This window comes from Peromyscus leucopus, chromosome 10 (assembly GCF_004664715.2).
Source record: "Peromyscus leucopus breed LL Stock chromosome 10, UCI_PerLeu_2.1, whole genome shotgun sequence".
Classification (NCBI taxonomy): Eukaryota; Metazoa; Chordata; class Mammalia; order Rodentia; family Cricetidae; genus Peromyscus; species Peromyscus leucopus.
In genome coordinates, this window is record NC_051071.1 from 511,760 (window position 1) to 539,580 (window position 27,821).

General features: G+C 51.5%; 1 protein-coding gene across 4 annotated transcripts; it reads right to left on the reverse strand.

Moving 5' to 3' along the window:
• On the reverse strand, positions 1 to 27,821 carry Trmt44 (tRNA methyltransferase 44 homolog). 4 transcript variants are annotated; one of them, XM_037208868.1, is made up of 13 exons: positions 27,300 to 27,821; positions 23,263 to 23,377; positions 21,981 to 22,200; positions 20,111 to 20,179; positions 19,248 to 19,355; positions 18,464 to 18,535; positions 16,545 to 16,651; positions 14,963 to 15,146; positions 13,649 to 14,078; positions 11,664 to 11,780; positions 2,824 to 7,188; positions 1,820 to 2,022; positions 1 to 215 (listed from the first exon to the last, which is right to left on the reverse strand). In XM_037208868.1, the coding sequence occupies exons 1-11, from the start codon at positions 27,796 to 27,798 to the stop codon at positions 6,938 to 6,940; spliced, it is 2,172 nt and encodes a 723-aa protein (XP_037064763.1). In that variant the 5' UTR covers positions 27,799 to 27,821; the 3' UTR covers positions 1 to 215; positions 1,820 to 2,022; positions 2,824 to 6,937. The 4 variants fall into 4 exon arrangements, with proteins under 4 accessions (XP_037064763.1, XP_037064762.1, XP_037064764.1 ...); XM_037208867.1 differs by adding an exon at positions 461 to 628 and having other exon boundaries at positions 1,820 to 7,188; XM_037208869.1 differs by having other exon boundaries at positions 1,820 to 7,188; positions 21,987 to 22,200.

Genomic DNA, 27,821 nt, shown 5'->3' on the forward strand with positions numbered 1-27,821 from the left:
TGATAATCAAAGGGGTTTATTTTGGATTAACTTATAACAAGCAAAAGGGAGTTGGTCATGGAGTCCAGAAGGGGTGAGGTGCCGTCCAACCAGGTTCTCTGAAGAACTCTGCCTTAGTCTGCAGTACCAGCATCCAGCACCCAAGACCACGAGGTAGCCAAGAGAGCGAGCACATATGCATTCCAGGTCTTGAGGGGTCCCAGCTTGGCCACGCCCTGGGTGGGGGGAAGGCAGGTACCTAGCAGTTATCTGCTGCCTGCTGGGAGGGGGTGCTTCAGGGGTAAAGCACAGGCGACCACCCCTACAGTCAGATTTTGTCAAAGCTTTTTTCATGATTATTAAAGTGATTTTGTAGATTCTCACCTTTAATGTATCAATGTAGCAACTTACATTGATTTTTAATTAAAATTATTTATTATTACTATGTATGATGGGCACATCATACATGATGGACACATACATGCCTAGGTAGAGGTCATCGGACTTTAGTCCTGGTATGATCCTTGTCTTCCTTGGGCTCAACTGATTCATCTGAAAACTGGGTCAGCAGTGCTTTGTGGCAGATGGTTGCCTTGACAACTCAATGAAATAGTGTCTTAGTTAGGATTACTATTGTTGTGATGAAACACTAAAACAAAAGAAAGTTGAGGAGGAAAGGGTTTATTTGGCATAGACATCATTGCTCATCATTGAAGGAACTCAAACAGGGCAGTGATAAGTTTCAAATCCCCAGTTGCTGGGTTCCTGCCGCCAGTGATGTAATAAGCCAAATCAAACTGAAATAATTAATCCAGGTTTGATGAGCAAAGCAATCGTGGGAAGGGTCACAGGGGAAGAGTTACATGGCAAATATGGCTACCGGCCTTAAGTACGTTGTAGGTGTGGTCTTGAGCAGCCCCAGATTGGGGGCTGGCTTTTGGTGGGCTTTGAGGGGGCGGGGGTCTGGAATGGGAGGGCAGCTCTAGGGGAGGAGCTGTGTTTGGTGGGCTTTGAGGGGTTGAGTTTGGGGAGAGAGAAGGGGGAGGGAGTTGAGGTGGAGCTTCCACTAGAACATTCCAGACTCCTTGGGTATAGGGGTGCTGGTTCAAGTCTAGCTACTTCCTGAGGGCATGGGGTGATGTGTCCAGGTTGGTGTAACCTATAGGTGTGTCTGTAGAACAACTGGAACGGTGCCGGGCAGTGGTGGCGCACACCTTTAATCCCAGCACTCGGGAGGCAGAGGCAGGTGGATCTTTGTGAGTTCGAAGCCAGCCTGGTCTACAGAGCGAGATCCAGGAAAGGCACAAGGCTACACACAGAGAAACCCTGTCTCGAAAAACAAAAACAAAACAAAAACAAAAACAAAAACAAAAACAAAACAAACAAAAAAAACTGGAACGGACTTACAACTTGGTGTAATAGCAAAAGGGCTAAAAATCCATAGAAATTTAAGGACTCCTAAAAACTGTTTGTGGTCAGTGCTCTATCAGTCTATCAAAACTGCATTTATAAACCAGTTATCCTGTATGGAGTCTGTGAATGAGGCATACCTGTCTGTATTTTTAACAGGGAACTTATTAATGAACTATCAAGGTGCTTGCAATCTTGGGATTGGGGCTGTTAAACAGGTATCCTAGTCATCAAACACCATCATATCTGAGCAGGCTCGATTTAAGCAGAAAAGAGACAGTCTTCCAGCCACCCAGGCAGCAATCCCAAGTCTCTCCGTGGTCTTTGGGGGACACAAGCCCCCAAAGCAGTATTTGCCTTTAGCTAGCTGCCAAGCCCAGAAGATCTGACAGAATTTTTGTAGGATAGGAATTTGGAGAGACTGACCCACCTTGACTTTGTAGCATGGGGCAATCGATCCCCCACTGTTCCATCTATTTAGTCTGGACAGGATCTCAGCAGCAGTGTAAGGCAGCTTTTCACTGCATGGCTGGCCTTTTGTCACACCAGAAGCAATCCCCCGGGTGGAAGTTCTTCTGCGGCCGTCCGTCTTCTTGGAGAAGATACAGGACGCTGCCAGGAGCTGACAAGTCCCTTTATCATAAAAAGCTTTTATATTAAATGCCGTATTCTCAGGTCTCTAAAGGTGTTTGACTGGGGGAACAAAACCCGCTAGGTGTATCATCAAATTCAGCAAAGCCCAGTGGCAAATCCCGAGCCCTGACAGCTAGTTGTAATAATCAGCTGAGCTATAACCAAGACACACAGAACGCACAAATCCAGACATCCAACATAAGTTAAAACAAGCATGCAGTGACCATATATTTATACATTTCCATTCAGGCAGGAACCTGGAGGCAGGAGCTGATGCGGAGGAATGCTGCTTACTAGCTTGCTCTTCATGGCTTGTTCAGCCTGCTTTCTTGTAGAGTCCAGGACCACTGGCCCAGAGAGGTGGCCCCACCTACAATGCACCTCCTCCCCCATCAATCACTATTTAGGAAAAAGTCAGACCTTATGGAGGCATTTTCTCAATTGTGGTTCCCTCTTTTCAGATAACTCTAGCTTGTGTAAAGTTGATACAAAACTAGCTAGCACAATTAATAAAGCTCAGGCCCTCACAGGAGGGAGGAAGAAGGAATACTCCAGCAGTAAGGTCTCAGACAATCTAGAGTGACATCCAGCCTGTCTCCCTTCCCTGTGGCTGGAGAGTCATTTCAGTCCAGGACACAGCCTCAGGTTCCCCGCCCCTGGGAGTAGGAGACTCAGGCTGGCAATCCCAGCTCAGATTCTTAGAGGTCCCTGCCAGCCAGGCCTAATTCCCTGTCCTGTATGGAGCTGCTGCTCACCCAACCAGGAGGACAGGGTCAAGGCAGCACCCCCATGGATACAGACCTAATCCCAGCCCTGTTCCCAGAGAACTGCCGGAGGGCTATGAGTGGATCCATTCTAGTGCCCTTTCAACTCTGCATGTAGGAGGAGAGGAAGACAGCGAGGGAAGGACGGGCGGAAGAAAAAAGGAGGGGAGGAAATATGGAGGAGGAGGTGGCTTCAGAACTCAGCGGGAGGCTCTGGGTGGCTCTCTGGAGTCCCCCTCTGCCTCTGGGGCGCCTCCTCTCATACTCCTCCTTCCTGGGCTTTGCCTTGTTTGCACTGGAGTGCTCCACAGCAGAACAAATCATTGCCACATGGCCCAGGATTTCTGGAGAGTCAAGCAGCTAGACATTCTTCCTTGCTCACTTCCCAGTCGAGATGCTGCCTGGCTGGTGGTCAGGGACTCCTCCGGGCTCGGGTAGGAAGAAAGGCCATAGCGCACTGTGGAAGCCAGCCTCACTCATGGGAAGGCACGGCTTGTCTCTGGCTCCTTGCAGGCTCGGTGCTGGAGGTATCACCAGGGTAGTGGGTAATTGCTGGTCCTGCAGGTTAGACTAAGAGCTGGTGTGTCCTGCCAGGCCACGGGCTGACTCCTTGACTGGTTGCCATTTGGGCCGTAATGTGGAAGCTCCTTCCCAGGCCAGTTCCTGTTCCTCCCAGCTGCCCTCTGCAGGGGAGCTTCAGTGGGCTGGGCTGGTAGGCAGGCCCCACCCAACCAGGCTAGCATCATCTCCATTTGGAGTTCCAAATGTTTCACTCATCCAAAAACTGGCTTGAGGTCTGCAGACGTGGGCCCATTGGAGCCTCCCTGTTGGAGGGGCTAAGAGCCAGGCCTGCAGCCCTCTCGTGCCTTGGCCTCTCTGCTCACACAGCAGAACTGCTGTGTCCCTGGCCCTGGCCGAGGGAGTAGAAAGGACTGGCCAGGTCACATGAGGACCCTGGGATGTGGCAGAGCCCAGAATCAAAGGCAAGCTGGGTCAGTGGGCACTGAGTAGTGCAGGGTCCTGGCCATACTGTGTGCTCTGGGCCTGTCTTGCTTCTGCCTGGTGTGGGGAACGGCCCTGGCTTGCACTTTGATTTTAGCTGATCCAAGGCCTGGCCAGGATGCTAGCTAATTGGAAGAGTTAGAACGCCCCGAGGAACCTCTCTGGTTGGTCTGCTCTGAAGGCATCTCTGCACCCAGTGCCTGCATGGTGTTGGGGCTGCTCACAGGAGGCTTCACAACCCCCTGAACCTGCGAGTCTCAGGCGGGCCCTGATTCACTTGAGTGCCAGAGCACATGGGCCTAGGCAGGCTTTGGGCTCCAGCTCTGGTGATGTAGGTTACTGTGTGACCTTGAGCAAATGCCTTGCCATCTGCGTCTGCAACTTCTCACCAGATGGAAGGATAGCAGCAAAGATACTTATACTATCTTTCAGGCCATCCAGCTGGTTCAGGATTAAGTCCGGAATGGCAAGGGTAGGTCTGCTTCCCACCTTCCTCAGAACCAAGGAGTCTGAGCCTAAGGTCCAGGTCCACTGACACTCTGCTGGCTATCCGGGGCCTTTGCATTGGCTATTCTTGCACTGGAGGTCTCCGAGGCCATGCTTGTACATGTGGAGAGGACAGATCACTAGGCCATAGTCCCTCACTCAAGTCTCAGCAGATGGTGCCCTGCCCCATGTGACCTACCTGTGCCAGCTCAAAGCCAGCCAGTGTCTGATCCCAAGTGACCTCTGAAGCTGTCTCAGATTCTAGCATGTCTTCCCACCTCCTCAAGCTCTTGGGGGGGGGGGGGGAGAGGTCAGGATCCCTGGCTGTGGCCATCACTCATCTGTGTCCACTTCCTGTGTCTGTATTTATCCCCAGGGACACTCACTTCGTAAGGATCCACCCTAACCCCACATAACCCATCATATCTACAAAGGCTCCATTTCCAAACCAGGTTATATTTGAAGTTATGGGCATCTGAGCTTTGGGGGGACCTGATTCACCCACTTGGGAGGGAGGTGGTGTCAAAAGGAAAGGAGACTGCTATGTGTGAATGTGCATGCTCCTCAGGGCTTGTGTTTGACAGGTGGCCACCACTGACAGATCCTCAGGTGCTTGGATGTGGGAGAGTCTGGATATGGGGTGTGGTTGGCAGACACTGGGCCTCCTCGATCCTTACTTACTGGTACTCATGTTTGACCAGCCTGTTCTGGTTGTGGGCAGTGCCTGCGGCCTGCCTCCCACCAGTAACAGGCCATCACCCCTGTGATGGTGACACAGGTGGGAACTGGCCTGTGGGGAGCGCCATGAGAACATGGACACGGATCCCCCCCAGTCTAACCTCTGCTGAGACCTCAGTCCTGGGCCTTAACTTGGCTGCGGCCAGGAGGGACCTGAGCATGAAAGTCCACCAAGGCTGTGCTTGTCTCTGCTGTACTGCTCGAAGTCCCCAGGCTCACTGCCATTTGCTGCACATCAAAAGACAGATCATCTGAGGGTCCCTCCTTGCTGACCCGAGGCATGGAAGATGCCCAGGGCCCTTACTGGTACATGCTCTAAAACAGAGCAGCCCTCACCACCAACGCCGAGTTCTCATCTCGTGGGTCACAACCATTTTTGAAGACTCAGAAGCCAGACGTCTTTGATGGACCCAAGGTGGTCACACTCCAGGCAAACCCTGCATTTACACACAAGTGTGTGCTTGTATGCAGTTAGCCTGGGATGCATGCTCACCAGTCACTATGCACCATGACTTTGAGTATTTCCTCCTCACCTCTGAGCTCACACCCTCGCTTACCTGCTCCTCTGGTCCTGTCACTAGTGTGGTAGAACATGGGTTTAACAGAAAGTCCAATGCAGCAGGCCTATCAGGGGACACAGGCCTGGCCCACCTCCTCCATGCACACTTCCCTAACCTGCTCACATTCTTCCCATGCAGGGCCTTCTGGAAGCTGTCCTCACTGAATGCAGCCCTGGGGAGAGAATGAGCCCATGGCTCATTCTGAACGAGTTCTGCAGTGTCTTCCCCTAGAACCCAGGCTTCAGTGTGAGACTTTGTGAACTAGAAAAAGTGGAAACCTAAGACTGCTGTCTCCACCCCCCTAGTCTAGCTGCCTTAATCTGGGGCTCCAGTGAAATCTGAGGGAGGGCCAAACCCACTGCCAATGGGGGACCTGCCTTACTACATCCTTGAGGACCAAGGTTAGATTTCCAGGCACCTGCAGGGTCTGAGGCCAAATGCTGCCTCCTCAGACACAAAGCCAGGCTGGGAAAGGGCTCCTCAGCTTCGGGGCCCCCATGGATCTGGGAGATAAAGCAATTACAGGCAGGGCCAATGAGGACAGAGGCTGCCCCGCTTTGAGTGAGCCCTGGTTCCTGAGGACACAGAGCCTAGCCCATCCAAGAGAGTTGTGGTGATATTGCCTGGGTGCAGATCACCATTACTGCTCCAAGAGTTATGGCTGCCAAACTGGCAAGGAAAGAGGCAGGAGCAAGCCCTGTGGGTTCTTATCAGCTGGACTCAAGACTCCATGGTGGCCGCCCTGCCCCAGGATGCTGCAGAGCCCTCAGCTCTCAGAATAAACTTCATTCTTTTCACTCGGATGACATTGGGGTATTTCTACCACATTAAGTTTCAGAGGCTGGTCCCCAGAGATAAAGTGAGTGCCACCTTTTTTATAAGACCAAAAATAAATTTAAATGGAAATAACTTTTTTCTCAAAGGAAAAACTGTCCCACACTTCTGGGGATAGGGTGCCAAAGAGAAGGGTCCAGACGGGGCAGTGTTCACTCTGAGTCCTGCCTCGGAACACAGGGTGGCAGAGTGTGACTCTGGAAGCTGTTCTCTCTAGGACTCTGCTAATGGTCTCACAGAAAGTCTTGTACCTCTGCTTCCAGGAGCCTGTGATCACCCTGCAGCAGGCTCCCAGGCAGAGGGAACCTGGGGCCGAGCCCTGAGAATAAGAAGGCCACGTGCTTAGAAGCTGACACAGTGGCTCTGGCGTCAGGGCGGTCTGGGAACGGCTGAGCGGCTCCACAGCCTGGAGATGTGTGTCAGGGACTGGTCGTGGCTATGCACACTGACAGGTCACACCGAAGCCAATTCGGCCCCAACAGGGTGTCACCAGGACAGGGGAGACAGGTAGCAGAGCCACGGAGCCACCAGCTAGAGATCACTGAGGAAGTGACTCGGAGCCTGCCTCTGCTTCTTCAAGGGCTGAGACGGGCGCAGCTCCTCGGGGCCATGGGCAAAGGGACAGCGGGCAGCAGGCAGCGGGCAGCCATCAGGATGGTGAGTGAAGAACCAGCAGATGCGCGTCTTGAACACCTCTGCAGGCAGGCTCCGCTTGGCTTCTGGAGGCTTTTCCCTCTGCACCTCTCGCCGCCAGTCACGGATGTGAACTCGCCCATTCCTAACTGAGGTTTAGAACAAAAGGCCTGAGTGTCACAGTGTACAGAGACTGAAAGGCACCAGCTTGTGGGGTGTCCTGACAGAGGGGTGCAGGGTCAAGGGGAGGACTCCCAGCCATGAGTCCTGCTGGACAGGATCTGGGTGCACAGAGTATAGTAATCAGGCCGGGGTGGCCCCCTGCCCTCTGCCACTTCACTGCGAGGAGCCAACAGCTCCATGTGAAACTCTGCCAAAGCAACCAAACCTCTGGCCTCCCCAGTGCCGTAAAACTACCTGTGGCCAGCATGGCGGGGGAATAAAAGTGCCTCATTGAGGGAGTCTGGCTCACCGACTTCCAGAACTGAACGGAAATGAGTGTCTGAGTGAGCACAGCTTCCTGTCGGCTCTGGGATCCCTGTAGTATGGCCCCAGTGAGCCTGGCTGCTGCCATCAGCAGCCTGGGAGTAAATATTTCCCTTGGAAACCTGAGCAATGAGTCCTGAGAGGACCCTATGGACCCAGAACACAGGGAGGGGTTCATCCTCAGGAATGGACGGAAGCCCCCAGGGTCAAGCGACACCACATGCAACCACCTCCCTCAGGCCGAGGTTGATCTTCCCTGAACTAAAGCCCAGGTTGAGGTCACTTCAGGACACTTAGAGACGGTTCCCAGAGCAGAGCTTCCCAGTGGAGCATTGGATACAACTCGAGTTACTGTGCGCCCAGAACTCTCTGAACTGTGCTCAGAGGAGCCTCAGGGGCATCTTCCAGAAACAGGACACCTGACTCTAAGTGGCCAGGAGTCCCTGTCCCTGTTGGAAGTTTTGACATGTTTAAACAATCTGAGGCCAAGCCACAGTGGACATGAAGCCTGCCCTCAATGCTGGTTTAGGCCTTCTCTATGGACATAGTGGCCAGCAGGGGAGCCTCCCCAGATGGCTATGAGCTAGTAGCATGCCTAGGCACACTTTTGGTTGCTATTTGCAGGGTTATGTGATCAGGCCCAGTCATAGGTATAAAGACCAAAAGGGGGCACTAATAATAACACAGGAATCTGGAGAGGGCAGTAGCCAGGTATCGAGTATACACAGCGTGCCAATCTGCCCAGTTTATACCAGGATGCCAGGCAGCTCCCTGTTGGTACCACAGCCATCACTCTGGGAAAGATGGTGTCAGGCGCCAGAGGGGTGGCCCTCCAGGGCACATGCCAGCCATTCAAGTCAGACCACCAACAGCTCTCCTCTGGGAAATGTGCTACTAATTTGAAATGGAATCATAGGAACAAATTTGCTGTCTTCCCCACCCCCAACTCCTGCCTCCTGCTGGGGGCTTGTGGGACTGCAGAGAAACAGAACTCTCCACCCATTAGCTGCTGGACAAAGCAGCCTCTGGCTAGAATGTCCTAAGACCCAGGGCACAGGAAGAGCCCTGAGGGTGTGTCCTGTCTTCAGGAGCATCAACGCCAGGGGCTCAACTGGCCTGGATTGTCAGCCTCGCTGGGGACCTTGGGTAAGTCACCAACTCTGAGCTATGTCCAATCCTCTACAAGGAGGCTGCTTCGCCAGCAGACAGGAAGAGACAACCATGCAGGCCTGGGAAGGGGTGGAGCTGAGGCGGGTCAGTCCTGACACGGCATGGACACATAGTGCTCACATGAGCTGACCTAAGCCATCTGAAAGCTGGCTTCCTCTGGAGCACACACTCCTCCAGATGACCCAGAGTCACGGTAGCTAAAAACAAAACAAACCCCATCCCGAGATAAGCCCCAGCTTCAGCACATACTTTCTGCATGACTGCAAAGAGGATGCTCACGTGGCTCTGGATCCCCAAGTCTTCTACTCAGAAATGATTCCAAAACTAACTGCCCCCCAAAGTGAACTGCACAGAGAAGCGGTTAACCCCATACACACACATTTACACTGGACAGGAGCGATGGTCCTTCATGAAATCAAAGAAAATATGTGGGAAACAGAGAGGCCCCTCGGGCTCTAGTATTTTAACTGATTAAAGCTTTGTGGGTAAGCACAGATTCCAGGCACTGAACCGCTCATCTGGACATCTGGGTGTGGGGCTCTGGGTTTCAGCAATACCTCCAGGGGACTATGTCAGGCCATTCCTGCACCCGCCCGTGAACAAAACTCACCCAAGTGAAGGCCAGTCAGCCGGACAGAACCATATCCAACTTCCCAAGGACAATTGGACCACCAAAGAGCAGATGTGTAGACCTACACAGCCATGCCCTGACATGGGAGAGCACTTGACACCCACATTCCCAGGTGTACACACACGGGCGGCAAGTACACACATGTTCAACTACATTATTCAGGATCACCTGACCCCCATGTTCTCATGTGGGTTTTTTCACGTACATGGGACAGCACACACCTGTGCTCGGATATGAGGCAGCACACACCTTGTTTTCACAGACGACGACATCAGAGACGAACAGGGGACCCTCTAATCCTTAGTCTAAGATCTAAGGTGGGAACATTTTTCCAACACCTGTGACCCCATCAAGGCCCATTCCTCATCACCGTCAGTCAGTGGCCCTTTGTGGATACAGGTAAGGCTGACCCCAACCTGCCTCAGGTCCCACTGTCAGGACGAGGTGCACAGTGCTGGCCTCTCGGCTTCTGGTGGCACACCAAAGAACCAGTGCTGAACTGACAGCAACTCGTGCCATCACCTAGATCCACTGAGCTCAACGCTGCAGTCTGAGTGCCAATGGGCCACAGGTCCCAAAAGCAGAGACTAGAAGCCAGGCTGCTCCTTCCCGGGCCACTTGGGTATCGACCCTCTATGCTAGTCACAGAAGCCATAGTTCTCTGGCCCCTGCAAAAGCAGCTTACTACCCAATCCAGACCCTTACATACACCATCCCACTAACCAAAACTCCCCTGGCCCTCCTGCCTTCCCAGACTCCTCTCCTCCTGGTCCTCCTCACTTCCCAGACTCCTCTCCTCCTGGTCCTCCTCACTTCCCAGACTCCTCTCCTCCTGGCCCTCCTCCCTTCCCAGACTCCTCTCCTCCTGGTCCTCCTCACTTCCCAGACTCCTCTCCTCCTGGCCCTCCTCCCTTCCCAGACTCCTCTCCTCCTGGTCCCAACAGGAGTATCACCTCCTAAGGAAAGCCTTTCTAAGTAACTGAGCCCAAGTGGATACCTGTGCTGAAGGCATACTGGTGAAGCAAGAGAAAGACAATGCCTGTTGTGTCTAATGCTGTACAAGGAAGCACGTGGAATGAATGCACTCCAAGTGGGCTGTGCTGGCTAGTCTTACGTCAACCTGACACAAGCTATAGTCATCTGAGAGGAGGGGGCCTCAACTGAGAAAATGCCTCCAGAAGACTGGGCTGCAGGCAAGCCTGTAAGGCATTTTTTTAACTGGTGACTGATGTGGGTGGGTCTAGTCCATTGGGGGCAGGGCCACCCCTGCACGGGTGGTCCTGGGTTCTATATAAGAAAGCAGGCTGAGCAAGCCATCGAGAGCAAACCAGTAAGCAGCAATTATCCACAGCCTCGGCATCAACTGCTGCCTCCAGGTTCTGCCTGGTTTGAGTTCCTGCATTGGCTTTCCTCAATGGACTACGATATGTAAGGTAAACAGACCCTTTCTCCCCAGGTTGTTTTGTCATGGTGTTTATCACAGCAATGGTAACCCTACCTAAGAATGGAATGTACTTTAAAGGGAGACGCACACTCCGTGAAGCCGGAGTGGCCTGTGGGAGGGCTGCTGAGAGGACTCAGGCCCTGCAGCTCTTCCCGTCTTGTGTTAGTCCTACACGCTCATGACCTCGTAGCACTGTCTACGCCTCGGGCTTCTGGGTGGACACTGTCATACTCCGCTCCCCATCCTTAGACTGAACACTCCCACAAGGCAGGGATGGAGCCATGACAAATGAGAATGGGCCCTTTTATCTCTGGAGCTATGGAATCCAGTGCTGAAGCAGAGTCAAGCCTCAGTTTACCAGGAGGGCCACTCAAGAGTCCCAAGTCCCTGTGCCAGGCCCATAAGGTAGAGGCATCAAGCAGAGACTAGGAGAAGGCTCATGTTCCCAACCTGCCTGATGGGCTCTACAGCCCCACATGCTTCTTGTTGCAAGAGACAGAGGTGAACAGATGTTCTTGTAGTAACACAAGATGCAGCCAGCAAGCTTTGCAACCGACCACCAGCCCTATATGAGGAATAGGCATCACAGAAGCAACGGAGGTTCAGGAGCACATCCCAGACAGGAGCCACCTGGACCAAGGCACAGGGAGCCTGAGCCGAGGCCAGAGTGTGCCTAGAGAGAAGGATGGCTATGGCCTCACCCTAAGATACAGGCTAGTGGTGGCCTAGGTGGACACAGGGCCGCCATAATGTCCACTTGGTTCTTCTGACATCTAGGAAGCCCCTAAGTATCACAGCCATTGGGGACAGAAAGCAGAGTTCACAGAGTACACATGGAGGAACTGCTGGGGACAAGCAGGATAGACAGTGTACGGTGACTTCATAGATTTTACCTTCAAACACCTGATGGCTGTTCCTGAGCAGGGTCTGTAGGCCTCCACACTCCCGCTTCAGTCGCTGCAGCGTCTCTGGGTTCAGTTCCGCAGCCACTTCTGCCAGGGAAAGGCTCCCTGTGGGAAAGTAGGTATCCGCAAATAGCATAGATTACAAGCCTGTAGCCAGCATAGACTGTCAGGTCCCAAAGCCAAACCTATCCTGCAGCTTCAAGTCCCATGCATGCTTCAGGTGCAGGATCCTGGTGTACAGTTTAACAAAACCACATCTTACAACCACAGGACATGAGGTGGCAGTCACCCCAGTCACAGTGACACAGTGTGCCAGCATGCAGGACCACATGCTTCCACTGTACAGGCTGAGCATCAAGTAAGTCCACCAACACCTGGTGGGGTGGCCCAGCCCCCACATTCTTGGTACAATACAAATGAGATACAGCCCAGAGCTGAGGAGGCAGGGCCAACAGGCAAGCCTTTTGTTATATCTCCTGGTCAAGCTGGCATTAGAGCTTTGCAGGGCACTGCCCACATGGTGGGCTGGAGTGGGAGGTGTGACACAGAATCGCAGATATCAGTGAGGTCTCTCCCATTCACAATGCTGCTCAAGACCCTGCTCACACGTGGAAACACTCTGATCAGACACCCAGTGACAATGAAGTCTATTCCGGCTAAGATAACAATGGGTCTCCCTGGTGCTTTTGCCAAGAATCACCTTCCTGCATCTTGCAGCTCATCTATGTCTCCTGGTAAAGCTGGAGGCTAAAAACAGCCCAGTCTCCACAGCAGTCAGGCAGAAGCAGCACTACCTGACCCAGACCCGAGGAACTCCCGCCCAGTGTCCAGCAATGGCTTACTGAGATGCCCAGGCCTCCAAAAGGCAGAGTGGGGAGAGGGAGGCTGTCTGTGGGCTCAGAGGCCCAGGACCACTCCTTCCTTACAGAGATGTTTCTCACCCAGGGGCACCTGGGAGCCTCCAATGAGCCCAGGACTCTGGACACCTGTCAGTGAAGGTATGGTGCCCTGGTATTCCACCTGGTACTGGATCTAGGTCTGAAGGAGGGTCCAGCTAGCTCAGGGCTTTCCATCCCAGGCACAGCCCAAAGCCCCCAGTTCCCATCACTTCCTCTGTTAAACCAGGAATCCTGCTATACAGCACACTCAAAAACTTCCACACCATCCCGGCGCCCTGTGTTCTTCCAGCCTTGCTGGGAAACCTTGCCTGCCTCCCTCTGCAAAGACCCCATTTTAGCATCTAAACAGCAAAGCTAGCCCCAAACCACAGAGTGATGTTCTTCAAGTTACACGGCCCCCTGAGCCAAGGCCACTCTGGCCAGTGTCCCAGAGGGCCTCCCAGGATTGGTTAATACTGAAGGAGAACATACAAGAAGGTCCTGCCATGTCACATGTGGGAGATGAGAGGGTAAAGGGAAGAAACCTGGACCCAACAGTCACAGATGAGGATGTGGCATGGGGGATGAGAGTGTTGTCACTCTGCTCTGAGCTATGCTGAGGGCTACTTGCTCCCGTGCAGGGTGAGAACTAGACAACATCCACAGTTTCCGGTGCCCCATACTGCCCTCTGGTGGTGACAGGTGGAAGGAAGGGGTGCAGCTGAAGGCTTTGACAGCCTCAACTTTGCATGTCAGAGCAACCCCACTTTGCCTGTTTCTCTCTAACAGGCAGGTTCCAGCCGATGAGCAATCAGATGCAACCGTCTCTGACACGGCAACAGTCTTGTATTTAGGGATTGCAGAGAATGAAAGTATTGAATTTGCATTCAAGGAAGTGGGGCTTTTGACACTCGATGACCTGCTCTCTGGTTGTATCATTTCTAAGGATTGAATACCAGCAGCCCTGGCCTCCACCTTCCTCCCCCTGAACAGCAACTGTGGAGAGCTGTTCACTCCCAGCCTCTGGGTATGCTGAGCTACAAAGACCCACAGTCCACGCTGGCCAGTCAGCCTGCCCCGGAGGGTGGGGCCTACCTCCTCCATTCCAGGTCTTCGGACTCCCGTCCTCAGAGCTCCCTGTGTTTAACCTCTTTCCATCTAACAACAGATTTGCCACTTGTAAAACCACTTGGTCAATGAAGTCTCGAGGGAGGGCAGCACAATTCCTCACACGCTCGGCCTTTTCTCTAGGGCAGAACCCAGGCATCCAGAGCCCTGGGGCTGGGGCTGCGTCTCCCTCAGCAGCCCGGCCATCAGGCATGCCCTCAGCCTCAAGGTCAAAGGTCCTGTGACTGTCTTGATGATCAGCATCATGGGCAGCAACCTGGGGTATAGAAGGCGCGTGTCCCTCAGCAGGCGAGCTCTGGGGGTGGCCCTGTCTGCTGTGAAGGTACCGTGTCCTCTGCTCATCCATCCAGACCTCTGCAGAAGGCAGGTATGTTCTGGATTTCCCAATGAGGCAGACCTGTGTTTGAAGAGACACTGTATTATTACAACATTCACCATGGAGCACTTTTGTGTTGAAGAACAATTCACACCAAGGTTTTAGCAATCTGTCATAAGAAGAAAGAAATCTTTGTTTTAGCCTTTTGGTTGTACTTGGGATGGACTCCAAGGCCTTGTGCCTGCTGGGAAACATTACCCACTGAGGTCTACCCTAAGCCCTGAAATACCAACAGAAATGATTTAAAAATAAAAAAGCTAACAATAAAAGCTGGTAAGGAATGTGGGTGTAGATCTATGAAAGGTGCAAGTCAGCTCGGGGTTCAAAATGCTTCACTCTGGGTAGTCTTTACTAGGCCTGCCTTTGCCCCAGGGGTGACACAATTTACCTCTGAGAGTCCCCAGGGATCTGTGAGAGAACAGGCTGTATATTAACCTGCTAGCATGACACTTGGAACCACGTAGGTGCCCAATGTATCTAAGGAACTTCCTCCACACTCTTCTTCTGGTCATTAACTCCAGAGTTAGAGTGCACACCAGCAAAGGGAGCCAGTGGAATTCCATTAGGGTCACCCAGCCCTGCCGTGTGCTCTGGGTTTGGAGCGGAGCAGCATCTGATGTGTTTAGTCCCACCAGCTGTGTGGCTGTCCGGCACTTACTGGGCACCTCCCATACCACCCGTAACACCAGGTCAGAGACTGCAGGAGATTCCTTGGTTATTCATGATGAGCAGTGAACAGCAGGTGCAAAACACAGGTCTCTGACACCCCAGACTGAACCTTCTCCAACCTAGAGGAGCAAGACTTGCCAACATGGTGCCAGCCTGAGGATGAGCTCTGAAGGAAACTTCTGAAGGAGCCCCAAGCAGAGCACACTCCCTGACCCTGCACATGCCCTGGCACATACCCGCTTGGTAGAAGGAATCCTGAGGCAGTCCTCCTGCATGTGGAAGCCACAGGAAAGCCCCACCTCCAGCACGAAGTCCAGGTACTCTCGGTACTGTGTCTTCCTGCTCTGCCGCCGGCGGTATCGCCCCACAAAGTCAAAGAAACAGCAGGGCAGGACGAAGAACCGGCAGGTGTAGGAAGACCTGGAGGAGGAAGAGACCCAGGAAGGCCTCAGGAGCCCAGCAGAGACCCAGGAAGACCCTAGGAGCCCAGCAGAGACCCAGGAAGACCTGAGGAGTCCAGCACAGACCCAGGAAGTCCTCAGGAGCCCAGCAGAGACCCAGGAAGACCTGAGGAGTCCAGCACAGACCCAGGAAGTCCTCAGGAGCCCAGCAGAGACCCAGGAAGGCCTGAGGAGTCCAGCACATACCCAGGAAGACCCTAGGAGTCCAGCAGAGACCCAGGAAGACCCTAGGAGCCCAGCAGAGACCCAGGAAGACCCGAGGAGCCCAGCACAGACCCAGGAAGACCTGAGGAGCCCAGCAGAGACCCAAGAAGACCGGAGGAGCCCAGCACAGACCCAGGAAGACCCTAGGAGCCCAGCAGAGACCCAGGAAAACCCTAGGAGCCCACAACAGATCCAGGAAGACCCAAGGAGTCCAGCAGAGACCCAGGAAGACCCGAGGAGCCCACAACAGACCCAGGTAGGCAGAAGCACCACAACATGCACAAGCAGCAGAAAAGCCGAGTACCTACGCTGCTCCTGGCTATTCTTACATCTAAAGCAATGGGTCTTTCTTATTTACTTTTTGAGGCCACAGTGCAAATGCACTCAAATGCACTACTTATTCCTGACTTCTGGTCTCCACCTTCAATGTACTGGGGTTACAGGCAGTTATCACAGTGGGATTGTTTCCCATGGATCTCTAAAAACCATGCAACACATTGTACCTTTCAACAAAATAGAAACTGAATTAATAAAAAATAATTTCCCTGTGTAGTTACTCTGGCCCACTGTGACATCAGCTTCCTGGAGCTGGAACTTCAGGTAGGAATCGGAAACCAAGGCAGACACAGCAAAGGCAAGCTCAGACTTGAGCTGGAGTGGAGCTAGGAGCACAAACAGCCAGAGTCCCGGTGGTAGGAGAAGCCTGATGGCAGACTAAGGGAGGCGGGGCTGGAGGTACACACACAGTGTCTCACACTCGTCAAAGAGCCGTCTAAAGGTGTGGACTGTGCAAAGGATCTGTCTAAGGAAAGACTTTCCCTTGAAGCCAAACCCTCCAAAATCAGAAACTTTCCAAAAAAGTATGTATCTTTTCAAAAGTATTTTGAAGTATTTCAACATGGGATAGAAATGCCAGAGATGATGTAACCGGGATCAGTGTGGGCTGACAGAACATGAGAGGAACCACGTGTGTGGTTCAGGTTTTTAGTAGTCACAGTCTCAGAAGAAAAGCAGATAGATTTAAATTTACTCAATGTATCTGTGCTTCTGTCTGAGTTACCATGTCAAATGCCACACTGCCACAGTGGTGAGGGGCTGCCATCGTGGACATCGTGTGCACAGAAAGAAACAGCCACCTGCCTTTCCTACTCACCTGGCCGCAATGACAGGGATCCAGGGAGTGAGCTCATCAGAATGGTTACCAATCAGCCAGTCAACACCAGGGAACAAGGTCTTGTCACTTGGGGTGATGGAACCTTCCTTAAGAATGTCACACAAGATGAACCAGTCAGTACATGCACCAGAAGCTCTGAGCCATGATTCACAGCCACAGTCCACCTACCACATGATCCTCCCAGGCTTCCACTGTGGCCAACTTACTAAGAGGAGATGACTGTCCTAACCATAGTTGGCCTCCAAGGACACAAATCACTGGCAACTTTTGGGACCCCCAAAAGAGCACTTTTCTGGGTGATGACTAAAACCTGCCTCCTGCATAAACACAGAAAGCAACCAACAGAGAGACAGCTGGTGACTGGTCTCCTCTGAGAAGAGGAAGGAAAGTCCTCTCGGTTCTGGGCTATTCTGTCACTATGGTCAGGGAACTCTCAGCAGTGACACCTTACCCACTCTGCCCTTCTGAGTTTCTGCACATCACCCTTCCTGGCGGTCAGCAGCCAGTCTCGAATTAACAAGTGACATCTTAGAGAACTGACCGGAGAAACAGGGAGGAAGGAGGTGCATCACAACCTGAGATGGTGCAGGACAGACCGCAGGGGATGGAGTGCCGCTCTGACCATGCCTGCCTCTCCAGCCCCGTTCTCTACACCAGTCCGTACTGTATGACTGTTAGTGCCCCACAGCAGCCTTCACAGAAGATGCGTTACAGCGACTCGAGGGCTGTTTACACAGACACTGAGACACGGAGCATACACTGGCCAACCGCTAAGTGCCGAGTCACACAGGAGGAGAAACCTTTAGCAACATTTATTATCATTGCACTCACTCTGCATTTAAATCTGCCCATTTGTCTCTTCATGAATCAAGACCTTATTTATACTTTGGATTGCCATTATCTGGCTATATCGACCTGGAAATAGTCAGACTTGCTTCACTAAAGGCCTTCTGAATATAGTAAACTGCAACCATCCTGCTTGATGCACAAACTTAATACAATCTGAGATCATCACAGCACCATATAAACAAGGGATTCCAAACACACTTGCACTGAATAGGGATTAGAAAGAAGCTTAAGCCAAGATGGATGGGATTTCTAGGCAGAGCTATCATAGACATCACACAGATGCAGCTGGAAACAAACTGTTTACTAGGAAATATACCAGCAGCACACAGCTTCCAGTGAAGCCTCATGGCCACAGGCTCATGCAGAAAGTGCAACAGAATCACAGTTGACTTCCACCTGGCATACTCAACACTAGAACCAGTGGTGCTAGCACTGAGACTAGAAGGGGTTCCCGAGTCAGGTGATGCACTGACAGGTCTGAGGCAGGTGCTGGGGACCCCTAATAAACAGCTCAAACCTCTATACAATCCCTGAAAGCCCCTCACACCAACCAGCCCTTCCTTCAGTCAGAACTTACTAGCGGGACAGTTTGAAGTTCATTCCAAGCAGAGGGTTAAGACCCGGGGACACAGGGATGCTGACATCACCAAATTACTCCTGGTGATTAACCATCTCACCCGGAGTAATTTGGTTTCACGCAACCCAGGTTGGCCTTGAACTCATTATACAGCTGATCCTCTTGCTTCTACCTCCTAAGTGTTGGAATTACAAAAGTTTACCTTCTTGCTTGGCAAAATTTCCTATAACATGAATCTATTAAGCAATTACAAATCCCTGGGAAAGCAACCATGAACACAGAAGGAAGAACTGAGTTGAGGGGCTGGCAGTGAACCCCCTGACCCTCAAGTCTTTGTTATATTATCTCAACTTGAAAAAGATACAATGACAGAAAATGCAAGTCTCTAAAGTTGTACTTTTTGCTGGAGATGAAGCAGTAACAGCTGTGGGCAGTGTCTGGGGCAGCATGGAGTTAGGGGGGAAAGCAGTACCTCCAGCTGAGTTTGGGGTCCATACATGTCCCAGATCTTTCTTCTTCGGACGTCAATCCCTCTGCCCGGATGCTGAAATAAGCAGTTTTGCAATCACGGGTTAAGTTTGGGCAACTGCAGTAAGTTGGCAAAAAATAAATCTGCAGGCACTGCCATTGCCACACAGGAAGGACAGGTCGTGCCTGGCGTCTGTGGGAGGCACAGCTCTCAGCTCTTGGCAACACTATACATCTGCATGGCTAGTGAGAACTTGCACCCTACCAGTGATCACCATAGCTCTTCAAAAGGGACCACAGTGGCCTGTGTCCCAAGGCAGTGCCCAGGGAACACGCAGGGGAAGGCAAGCTTGTGACCAGCCCCACCAAGGTCCCTGCACCCTGGCTGCAACCTTATTCATTCCCTCTTGGGTAGAGGGCTATGGAACCTTCCTATCAGCTCTACACCCAGCTTCCAGGTCTTCACAAGGACACCACTAAAAATGCCTCCTTTATAAACACCCGGGAAAGCTCCAGCTGAAGCTGGGGGCACCACTCTGAGCCAGGCTGACTCTGAGCCAGGCAGCTTCATCAGGAAATGTTGTTGGAGCTGGGTGTGGCTGCATACTCTGGAGTCAGAGATACGTGGGTCTCTGTGAGTCTGAGGCTACTCTGGACTATATAGCAAGTTCTAGGCTAGTCAGGTTACACAGTGAAACCTTGTCTCAAAAAATTAAAAACAAGAAACATAGGGGCCCCTTTGCTCAACCTAGAGAAATCTTAAGAAAAGACAGCAGAGCCATGCTCACCCCCTCATTGCTTAAGATGTGGACCAGGAGGCCATTTCCGCACCCCAAGTCCACGAAGGACTGCTTGGTGGTGACTCCCATCTCAGCCCTCTCCTCTTCCCATAGGATCTGAGGAAAGAGACAAAGTAAAGACAACCCACATGTTGACTCATTCTGTTCCAGAACAAATCTAATGGAGCAAAGGCACATGCCTGTGATCTTGGGAAGACGAGGCAGGAGGCCTGCAAGCTCAAGGCTTGCCTGGGAAAGCTGGTGGGGTCCTGTCTCTAGACTTCAGAGAAGGAGCTGGTGATGAACGGCTCAGTGGTAGAGCACTTATTACTGGCCTGGCATGGGTGAGGCCCTAGGTTCTATCCCAGCACCAGAAAAATGGCATCCACATCCAGTGGACCTCTCTCCTTGTCCATTAACTTCTGCATGCCTTGAGAAGCAAAATAACCCTCTTTTCTAAACTAAGAGAGCTACAAGTTAAAGGGAAACTGGGGAGTTCTAGTTTAAACACTTTAGAGATAAGAAAATCAAGAGTACTGAGTTAAAGAAGTGTCCAACTGAGCTGGCTGGCCAGCAAGTTAAGGACAGACTAGGGGAAAGAGGCCCAGGCCACAGCTGGCGGGCACTGGATTGTCGGTACCTCCAGTGACAACTGTGTCTCACTGACTCCTACCCCATCTGTCCTCTCGCACCCCAACTTCCCGATTCACACATGCTCTGTGCTCATGCAGGAGCCATGCAGGATGTGAAATCATTTCACAGCAGGGCAAACCACAAGTCCTGACTGGTGAATGCTCCACCCCTAGCTAGTAGCGTCTGCCAGAGGCAAGCTTCCCACACTTCCTGAGTGGGAACAGTGCAAGTGCTCTTACCAGCAGGTATGTGGCGATGGCCACGTCTTCATAGACAAACTTTTCAGGGTCTGTTACTTCAGGCCAAACCTAAAATGTTTTCAGGGAATAAGTAAATAGCTGTGAAATTACCTTCAACACCTTAAAGTATCTCTAAACAGCCTAAGTCAAACCAAATGAACCATATAGTAAATAAAGATTTCATTTCAAAGGCACGAACTCACAGTTGACCTCTTATAATTAATTGCTTTATAAAGAACACAGTTACTACACTGAATGTACGGGACAGAAAGTGTCCTGTACAAAGTGATCCAGACCATCAACGATATAGTTTAAGATGTTATCTAGATAAAGACAAGGACTAATGAGATGAGGAAGGAGGGCAGGGCAAGGGAGGAAGCTCAGTAACAAAGTGCTTGCTTTGCATGAAGGTAAGAGTTCAAATCTCAGCACCCACATAAAAGGCCATGTATGGCCATGTGGTTCGCTGTAGGCCCAGCCTTGGGACACTGGAAATAGGAGGGTCACTGGGACTTGCTGACTGCCAGTCTAGCTCCAAGTTCAGTGTAAAACCCTAGTGATGGAGCATGGCACATGGCACTCTCCTTGGACTCTGCATGCGTGTGCACAGGTGCATTCATCCTCGCTCACATACATGTGAGTACTCACACAAAGAAACATGGGATTGGTGCAGGCAGACACAGACTGGGACTCAGGAGCTGGGCCAGCTGCTCAGGGCCAGGCTCTGACTGATAGGCAGGATGATCAAGGCACCTTAAGAGTCAACCATGTACAGAACCGACAGGTCTGGTGAGTGATATAATGGATAAACCATGTCCTGGGAACAATTTAAAAGCTGAGAAATAGGAGTACCTTCTTGAAGGTATGGAGAGTCCACAGGGGGACAGAAGACCCCCTGGGCCAGAGTCTTCAAGAGAATGCAGCTCAGCTGTGTGCAGACAGACCTGAACCACATCTCTATAATGAATCACTATGGCTCCAAGCCTGTGGCTTTGGCCACTTTGCCTTATAAGTGCAAGGACTAACTCAAGGTCATGTTGTCATGAAGCATGCTGTTTTTTTGGAGCACTTGTCTTAGAAATACCTTTGGGGTTGGGGATTTAGCTCAGTGGTAGAGTGCTTGACTAGCAAGCACAAGGCCCTGGGTTCGGTCCTCAGCTCTGGAAAATAAAAAATAAAAAAAAAAATAAAATAAAAAAAAAAAGAAGAAGAAAAAAGAAAAAAAAAGAAATACCTTTAAGTTAATGAGGCCAGGGCTGCAGAGACAGCTCAAAGGTTAAGAGAGCTTACTGCTCTTGCCAAGAACCACCAAAGGCAGGCAGCTCACCACTGCTGCACATAACTCCAGCTCCAGGAACTCTGACACCTTGTTATGTTTCTGTAGGCAACTGTATGCCTGTGTACACATTCCCATAGACAGGCACACATAAAAATAATTTAAAAAATTTTCTTAATTAGCCAGGTCCACATGGTGGCATATGCTTGTAATCTTAGCACTTGGGAGGATAAGGCAGGAGGACCATGAGTTTCCGGCTAACCTGGGCTACAGAGATATCCCATCTCAAAACAAAAATAAAATTTAAACAAAATGTAAACTTTATAATACAGTAACTAACACAATGCTTAATATATTTAGATTAAAATTCCCCTTTTGAGTTTCTGAAAAATGTAAAACAGTTTACTCCTTCTGGGTTTAAAAATGTACCGAAACATCCACTTGGCTTACACTGTCTGCACCCACAGTGGGTTTTCAATGTGGTACCTGAACTCGATAGGAAGCCCACAGGGAAAGTCTCCCTGGCAGGCACTGGCCATGTCCCTTGTTAAATGGGGGGGGGGGGGACAGACCTCGGATGTTCCTTAGCATTACCTTTACCATGTTTCTGTACTTCTCTTTGAGCTCCTGGTACATCCTACTGTAGCGCAGGATGGACACCAGGGAAAGCGTGCTTTTAAATTCACTCTTCCTGTTCTCCACGGCCCACCTGGCCAGCTTGGACAGCAGTTCTTCTCCAAGCCAGGTAGGTTTGGGATAGACAATGCCATCTGAATGCCACCTCTCTGGACAGAAAATTAAAACAGATATGAACCTTCAAAAATAAGAGAAATACCAGTGAGAAGAGCTGGCTTCAATTCTTATTCTTATGTTACATGTTTATCTCCCAGAAGCGGGCAGCAACTAAAATATCCTTTCTCTCTCACTCTGTGTGTGTGTGTGTGTGTGTGTGTGTGTGTGTGTGTGTGTGTGTGTACACGCACATGCTGCATGTGCACACTGCATGTGCTGCTGTGATCAAGGCCCGGGTCTGCCGAGGCACACAATGGGCAAGTGTTCCACCACTGAGTAACAAGCCTGCACTGTATAACGAGCAGGGCTCCAAACTATGACAAGACATGCCACCCACTCCTCTGGACCAAGCTGTACAAACAGCAGCATGATGATGGGATTAGAGTTCCTATCAATTCGGTCTAGATTTGAAAGGTCTTCCAAAGGCTCCTGTGTTCAAGGCTTGGTCCTCAATTCGGCCAAGATCAAAGGTGGAGCCGTTGGGAGGTGACTGGACCGTGAGAGGACCAACCTCATCAACAGGCTAACTCATCGATGGATTCAGCTTATGGGCTACTGGGAGTGGCAGGGGCCTTAGAGGGTGAGGTTTTGTTGGAGGAGGTAGGGAGCTGGGGGTGCACTCCTGAAGGGTAGAATCTGTCCATGGCTTCCTCTTGCTGTCAACTTCCTGGCTGCCCTGAGTGAGAGGCCTGATGGAAGCACATGCTCCTAGCTCCTCACTACAGACCCAGATACCAAAGAGAGGAGCGACCACAAACTAAAACCTCTGAGACCTTTAAAAAATTATATACATACATGTATGTGTGTGTGTGTTTGCATGTGTGCATGACAGAGGACAACTCACAGAACATGTTGGTCCTCTCCTTCCAACATGTGGGTCCTAGGGATCAATCTCAGGTTGTAAAATTTGAAGCAAGCACCAACCCAGGACCCGCACCAGGCACCAGCAGAGTGGTGGCTATAGTACACATCTGAGAGCATCCCACCAACACAGGACCTTGGCTCTTCTGGCCCCCAGAACCTTCCAGCTGCCCAGGGATAGGACATCACACAGCAGTGCAACAGAGCGGAATCCGGCTCTTACCATTCACCTTCACTGTGATGGAGCCGGAGCTGATACACGTTGCTCATCTTAACCTCCAAATTCCCTTCATCATCCTCTTCCAAGGGTAAAAAGGTGACACTACCATTGGCGACATCTGAGGGAAAAAGACAAAGCCAACAGGTCACAACCGCTCTAAACAGCTCCTTGGAAGTGGAACTGAGCAGCAACGAATATGAGGAGGATGCTTTCCAACCCTCAGTGGCTGTCCAGTACTGGGGAGAAGGGCTCCGCACTTTGTACACTATTACAGCCAGCACTTAGGAAGTACAAGGCCTGAGTCAGGTGGTGGTGGTGCACACCTTTAATCCTACCCACTGGGAGGCAGAAGCAGGTGGATCTCTGTGAGTTCGAGTCCAGTCTGGTCTTCAGAGTAAGTTCCAGGACAGCCAGGGGTACACAGTGAAACCCTGTCTTGAAAAACCAAACCAACCAAACAAACAAAAGCAAAGAAAGAAAGAACAAACAAACAAACAAGGCCAGGACCAAAGATGGCTCAGCAGGTAAGGCACTTGCTGCCATGCTTGAAGACCTGAATCCTATCACTGGGACTCACGAAAAGGAAGGAAGGAACTGACTCTTACAAGTTGTCATCTGACCTCTACAAGGGTGATGTGGGACACACATGCACATGCACATGCGCAAACACATAATAAATAAACTTAACGAAGAGAAAAAAAAGCAAAAGTTCAAGGCTCAGGACAGCCACTCTCAGCAGCCAAGTGCTAGGAAGAGTGAGCCGGGAGCAAAGGCCTGCCCACGTGGGTCAGCGGAGGAGGCCCCTGCTCGGAGTGTCTGCCACACGCAATCTTGACCCTGACATCAGTGGCACAGAACGTCACTCAACCATTCCAGGCTGGCTCTGGACAGCAAACATTGTTCCAGGGCCCTCCCACAGGAAGGGACACGCACGCATCTTCTCTTAAAACACAAGCAGAACTATCCTGCATTATATACATCTCTGTGGAAACCAGAGGTCTGAGGGAATGCAGTCCCTTCTGCAAAATCAATTGTGCCTACCTTTGAGATTAAAAAAAAAAAAAAAAGACAGCAAATCAAAATGGGGGTGAAAATACACCAAAGAATGTAGATTGAAATCCACCTTTATTAGAAGGATCTGGCAAAAGGAAGCAGAAGCTGAGGGGCCCACTGGATGCAAACAGCAGTGCAGCAGACTGAGGGGCAGGAAATGACACTAGGGGTGCTCTACACTGAGGGCGGTCAGAAGTCTTCCCGGGAACATTGCTTCTGAGAGGACCTGAAGGTCAGAGTAAGCTATGGGGTCCCTGGAATAATGGCAAAAGCCTCAGGCTGTGTAAAGGATAGAGGTGAATGGTGAGGACAGGAGAGAAGTCAAAGGGCACCAGGACCAGGATGCAGGCCACGAGGGGCCTCACAGCTGACACAAATGCAGCACTACCATGAGATGAGAGACGAGAAGCGGGCCATTCTGAACCATCTCCTTCAGAATGCACAGCAACTTTGTAATCTAGAATCATTTTGCCACCGTCCAGATTGGTGCTCTGACACCTTGGCACCCTGCCATTTGGGACTGGAGCTGACTACTTACTTCTCTGCAGGATGCCCAGCATCATCCCAGGCTCCACTCCCTAGCCCAGCCTGGCACGTGATCAAAAATGCCTACAGCAGAGCCAGTGAGACGGCTCAGCAGGTAAAGGTGCCTGCTGCACAAGCCTGGAAACCTGAGTTCAATCCTCAGAACCACATAATGGTGGAGAGAGAGGAGCAACTCCACAAAGTTGTCCTCTGATCTCCATATGCATGCCAAGGAGACCACACATACACAATAGCAATAAATAAAAGGCTAAACTGTCCACAAGCAATCTGACAGTGACAAACTCCTGGAGAGCAAAACTGTCCCTGGTGGAGATGCTCTGCTGTAAACGAAGAACTTGGAGAGCTATTGCATGCCAGAGGCCTCGTGCTTCACCAACTGGTAACCTTTGCTGGCTGTCTACATTAAGATGTCTGTCTTTCTTCTTTTGACAAGATCTCACACGTAGTTATAGTTGTAGCTGGTCTGAAACTCAGAGATCTGCCGCCTGGGTACTGAAGGCGTGAGCCATGACATCCGGTGATTTGTTTCTTTTGTTTGTTTGTTAAGATAGAGGTTTGTGTAGTCCAGACTGGCCTCAAACTTGCGATGTAGCTGAGCCTGGCTCTGGACTCCTGATCTTTGTGCCTCCACCTCCTGGTGCTGGAACGACAGGCTCGTGTGCCAGGTCCACACGGAGAAGTATGTATCATGTACCACCAACCATTTCGAGCACCTGCTAGTGAGCAATTTCACTAAACTATTAGTATCCAATCTTGCAAACGAAGAAACGGAAGCACAGAGTCATACATCTAAAAATGGGCACAGCAGAGTTCTAAAGCCATGCCATGGGGGATCCATGAAGGTGAATTCTATGATGAGTCTCCCTGCAGAAACCTGAGGAGAAAGGAATCCTAATACTAGCACTGCTGATGGAGTGGTGCCTCTCTGAAAGGAAGGAAGGAAGGAAGGGAGGGAGGGAGGGAGGGAGGGAGGGAGGGAGGGAGGGGAGGAAGGAAGGAAGGAAGGAAGGAAGGAAGGAAGGAAGGAAGGAAGGAAGGAAGGAAGGAAGGAAGGAAGGAAGGAAAATTCTGTCTGGCCCCCCTCTACCGAGTGAGTATACCAAGGGAGCAGCCTGCATATACCTCCCTTCTCCACACCTCCCACTTAAGCTCGCTCAGTAAAGATAGTTGGGAGATGGAAAGGAATTAATGCCCTGACATTAGTGACAACAGGTGGAAGAACTACGCTCGAGAGGGCCCAAGGTCCAGAGCACAGCACTTGGGATGTCTTAGGAAGGCAGAGAGACAGTCAACAGTATGCAGGAAGCAGCAGGCATCTACAGTGACTACAGCCCAAGAGACCCACAAGGGTCTCCCAAAGATGTCCACACCCTAAGGCTCAGTACTCGGGAGTATGTGGTATTATGTGGAACTTGAAAGACATTATAAAGGAAAATACTCTGGGCTACCAAACTCAATCCCATCAGCACCAACTGGCAGTGAACTTTCTCCAGGTGGATGCAGGGTAGGACATCAGAGAGGCATTCAAAGCATGCAAAGGGCCAGGCGCTGCTGCAGGCATAACGATGTAGGGGGCAGGCCAAAAGAATCAAAGAGGCCTCTAGAAGCAGAACACTGCTCCAGTTCTACAACCCTAAGCACTGGACCCTGACAGCCTGGGTGAGCTTGGAGGCCCAGTCTTTCCCAGAGACTCCTGGGAAGAGCCCTGTCAGCCAGCTTGTGGATTTGGACCTTGCAAGAGTCCAATGCTTGGAAACCAGCAGAGTCCACCAGGATTCTGACCCACGGAGCTTTGAGCAAGGACTCATTTGTCTGACCAGCCATTACATTTGCAGTAATCTGCTACAGAGGTAACTAGAAAGTCAACACATTGTTGGGGTTAAGTTCAAAGCAGGGATCCTCTGACATCTCAAGGCTAGGAATACTCCAAGTTCATGTCTGATGACCACCACTGGCTGCCATCCATCCAGGCTCAATCCTCAGGAATATGTGGTGTTCACTAGGCTCAGTCACAGGTCATCTGTCCAGGAACAGCTTCCCCCTCAGCTACCTCTACAGATGCTAAAGTATCCTCCAACACCCAGCCCATCCTTCACCTGTCGCGAAAGCCTTCCAGATCCCCACCATCTGCTCAACAATCCCATTCTCTACTGAGGACACACATTCCCACAGATCTCTTAAAGCCACTCAATGCCCATGGCCTCTGTACGTTGCAAAGGCACAGGCCCTACAGCTATGTTAGAGTCTTGTGAATAAATGCATTTCAGACTGGACACGTTAGTACATGCCTTTAATCCAAGCACTTGGGAGGCAGAGGCAGGCAGATCTCTGTGAGTTCAAGACCAGCCTGGTCCACATAGCAAATTCCAGGCCATATACGACCCTGTCTCAAAAAGCGAACGCTTTTCAATCTATTCGTGCTCTTCCCACTACGCTCCCACCTTGCACCACCAGTTCTTTCTTCGGCTCTGTAAGCGGGCAGTGAGGGCTTGCTTTCGGGATGACGGTTCTGAGAACCAGGTCGAGCTTCTGCGGGGCTCCAGGCTGAGAATCCAACGCGGGGCCAGAGAGGAAGGCCAGCATTTCCGGATTGTCCTGGACGAGGCTTTGAGAGACTCGGTCCCACAGAGAGTCCAGGTCAGCTGCGGAGGCGTCGCCTTCGCGACCCGCTCTAGGTCCTAACCCTGGCTCTCCCTCGGGAGAAGCCTGTCCGCGTTCCCCCGCGTCATGCCCCTCCAGCCCGGGGCCCTGTCCCCGCCGCGGTCCTTTCTCCGGCTGGGCGCGGGGCCGGAAAGCGCTCCCGCGGGCCTCCGTGCGGGCGCCGCACAGCCGCTTGTTAGCCACCTGCGGCCTCTCCAGCCACACGGCCACGGCGGCCCAGAAGCCCGTGGGAAGCAGAGCCCCAGGGTCGCACAGCTGCACTCTGCCCAGCTCCGCCATCTCTGCGTGCTCGGCGCGCCGGG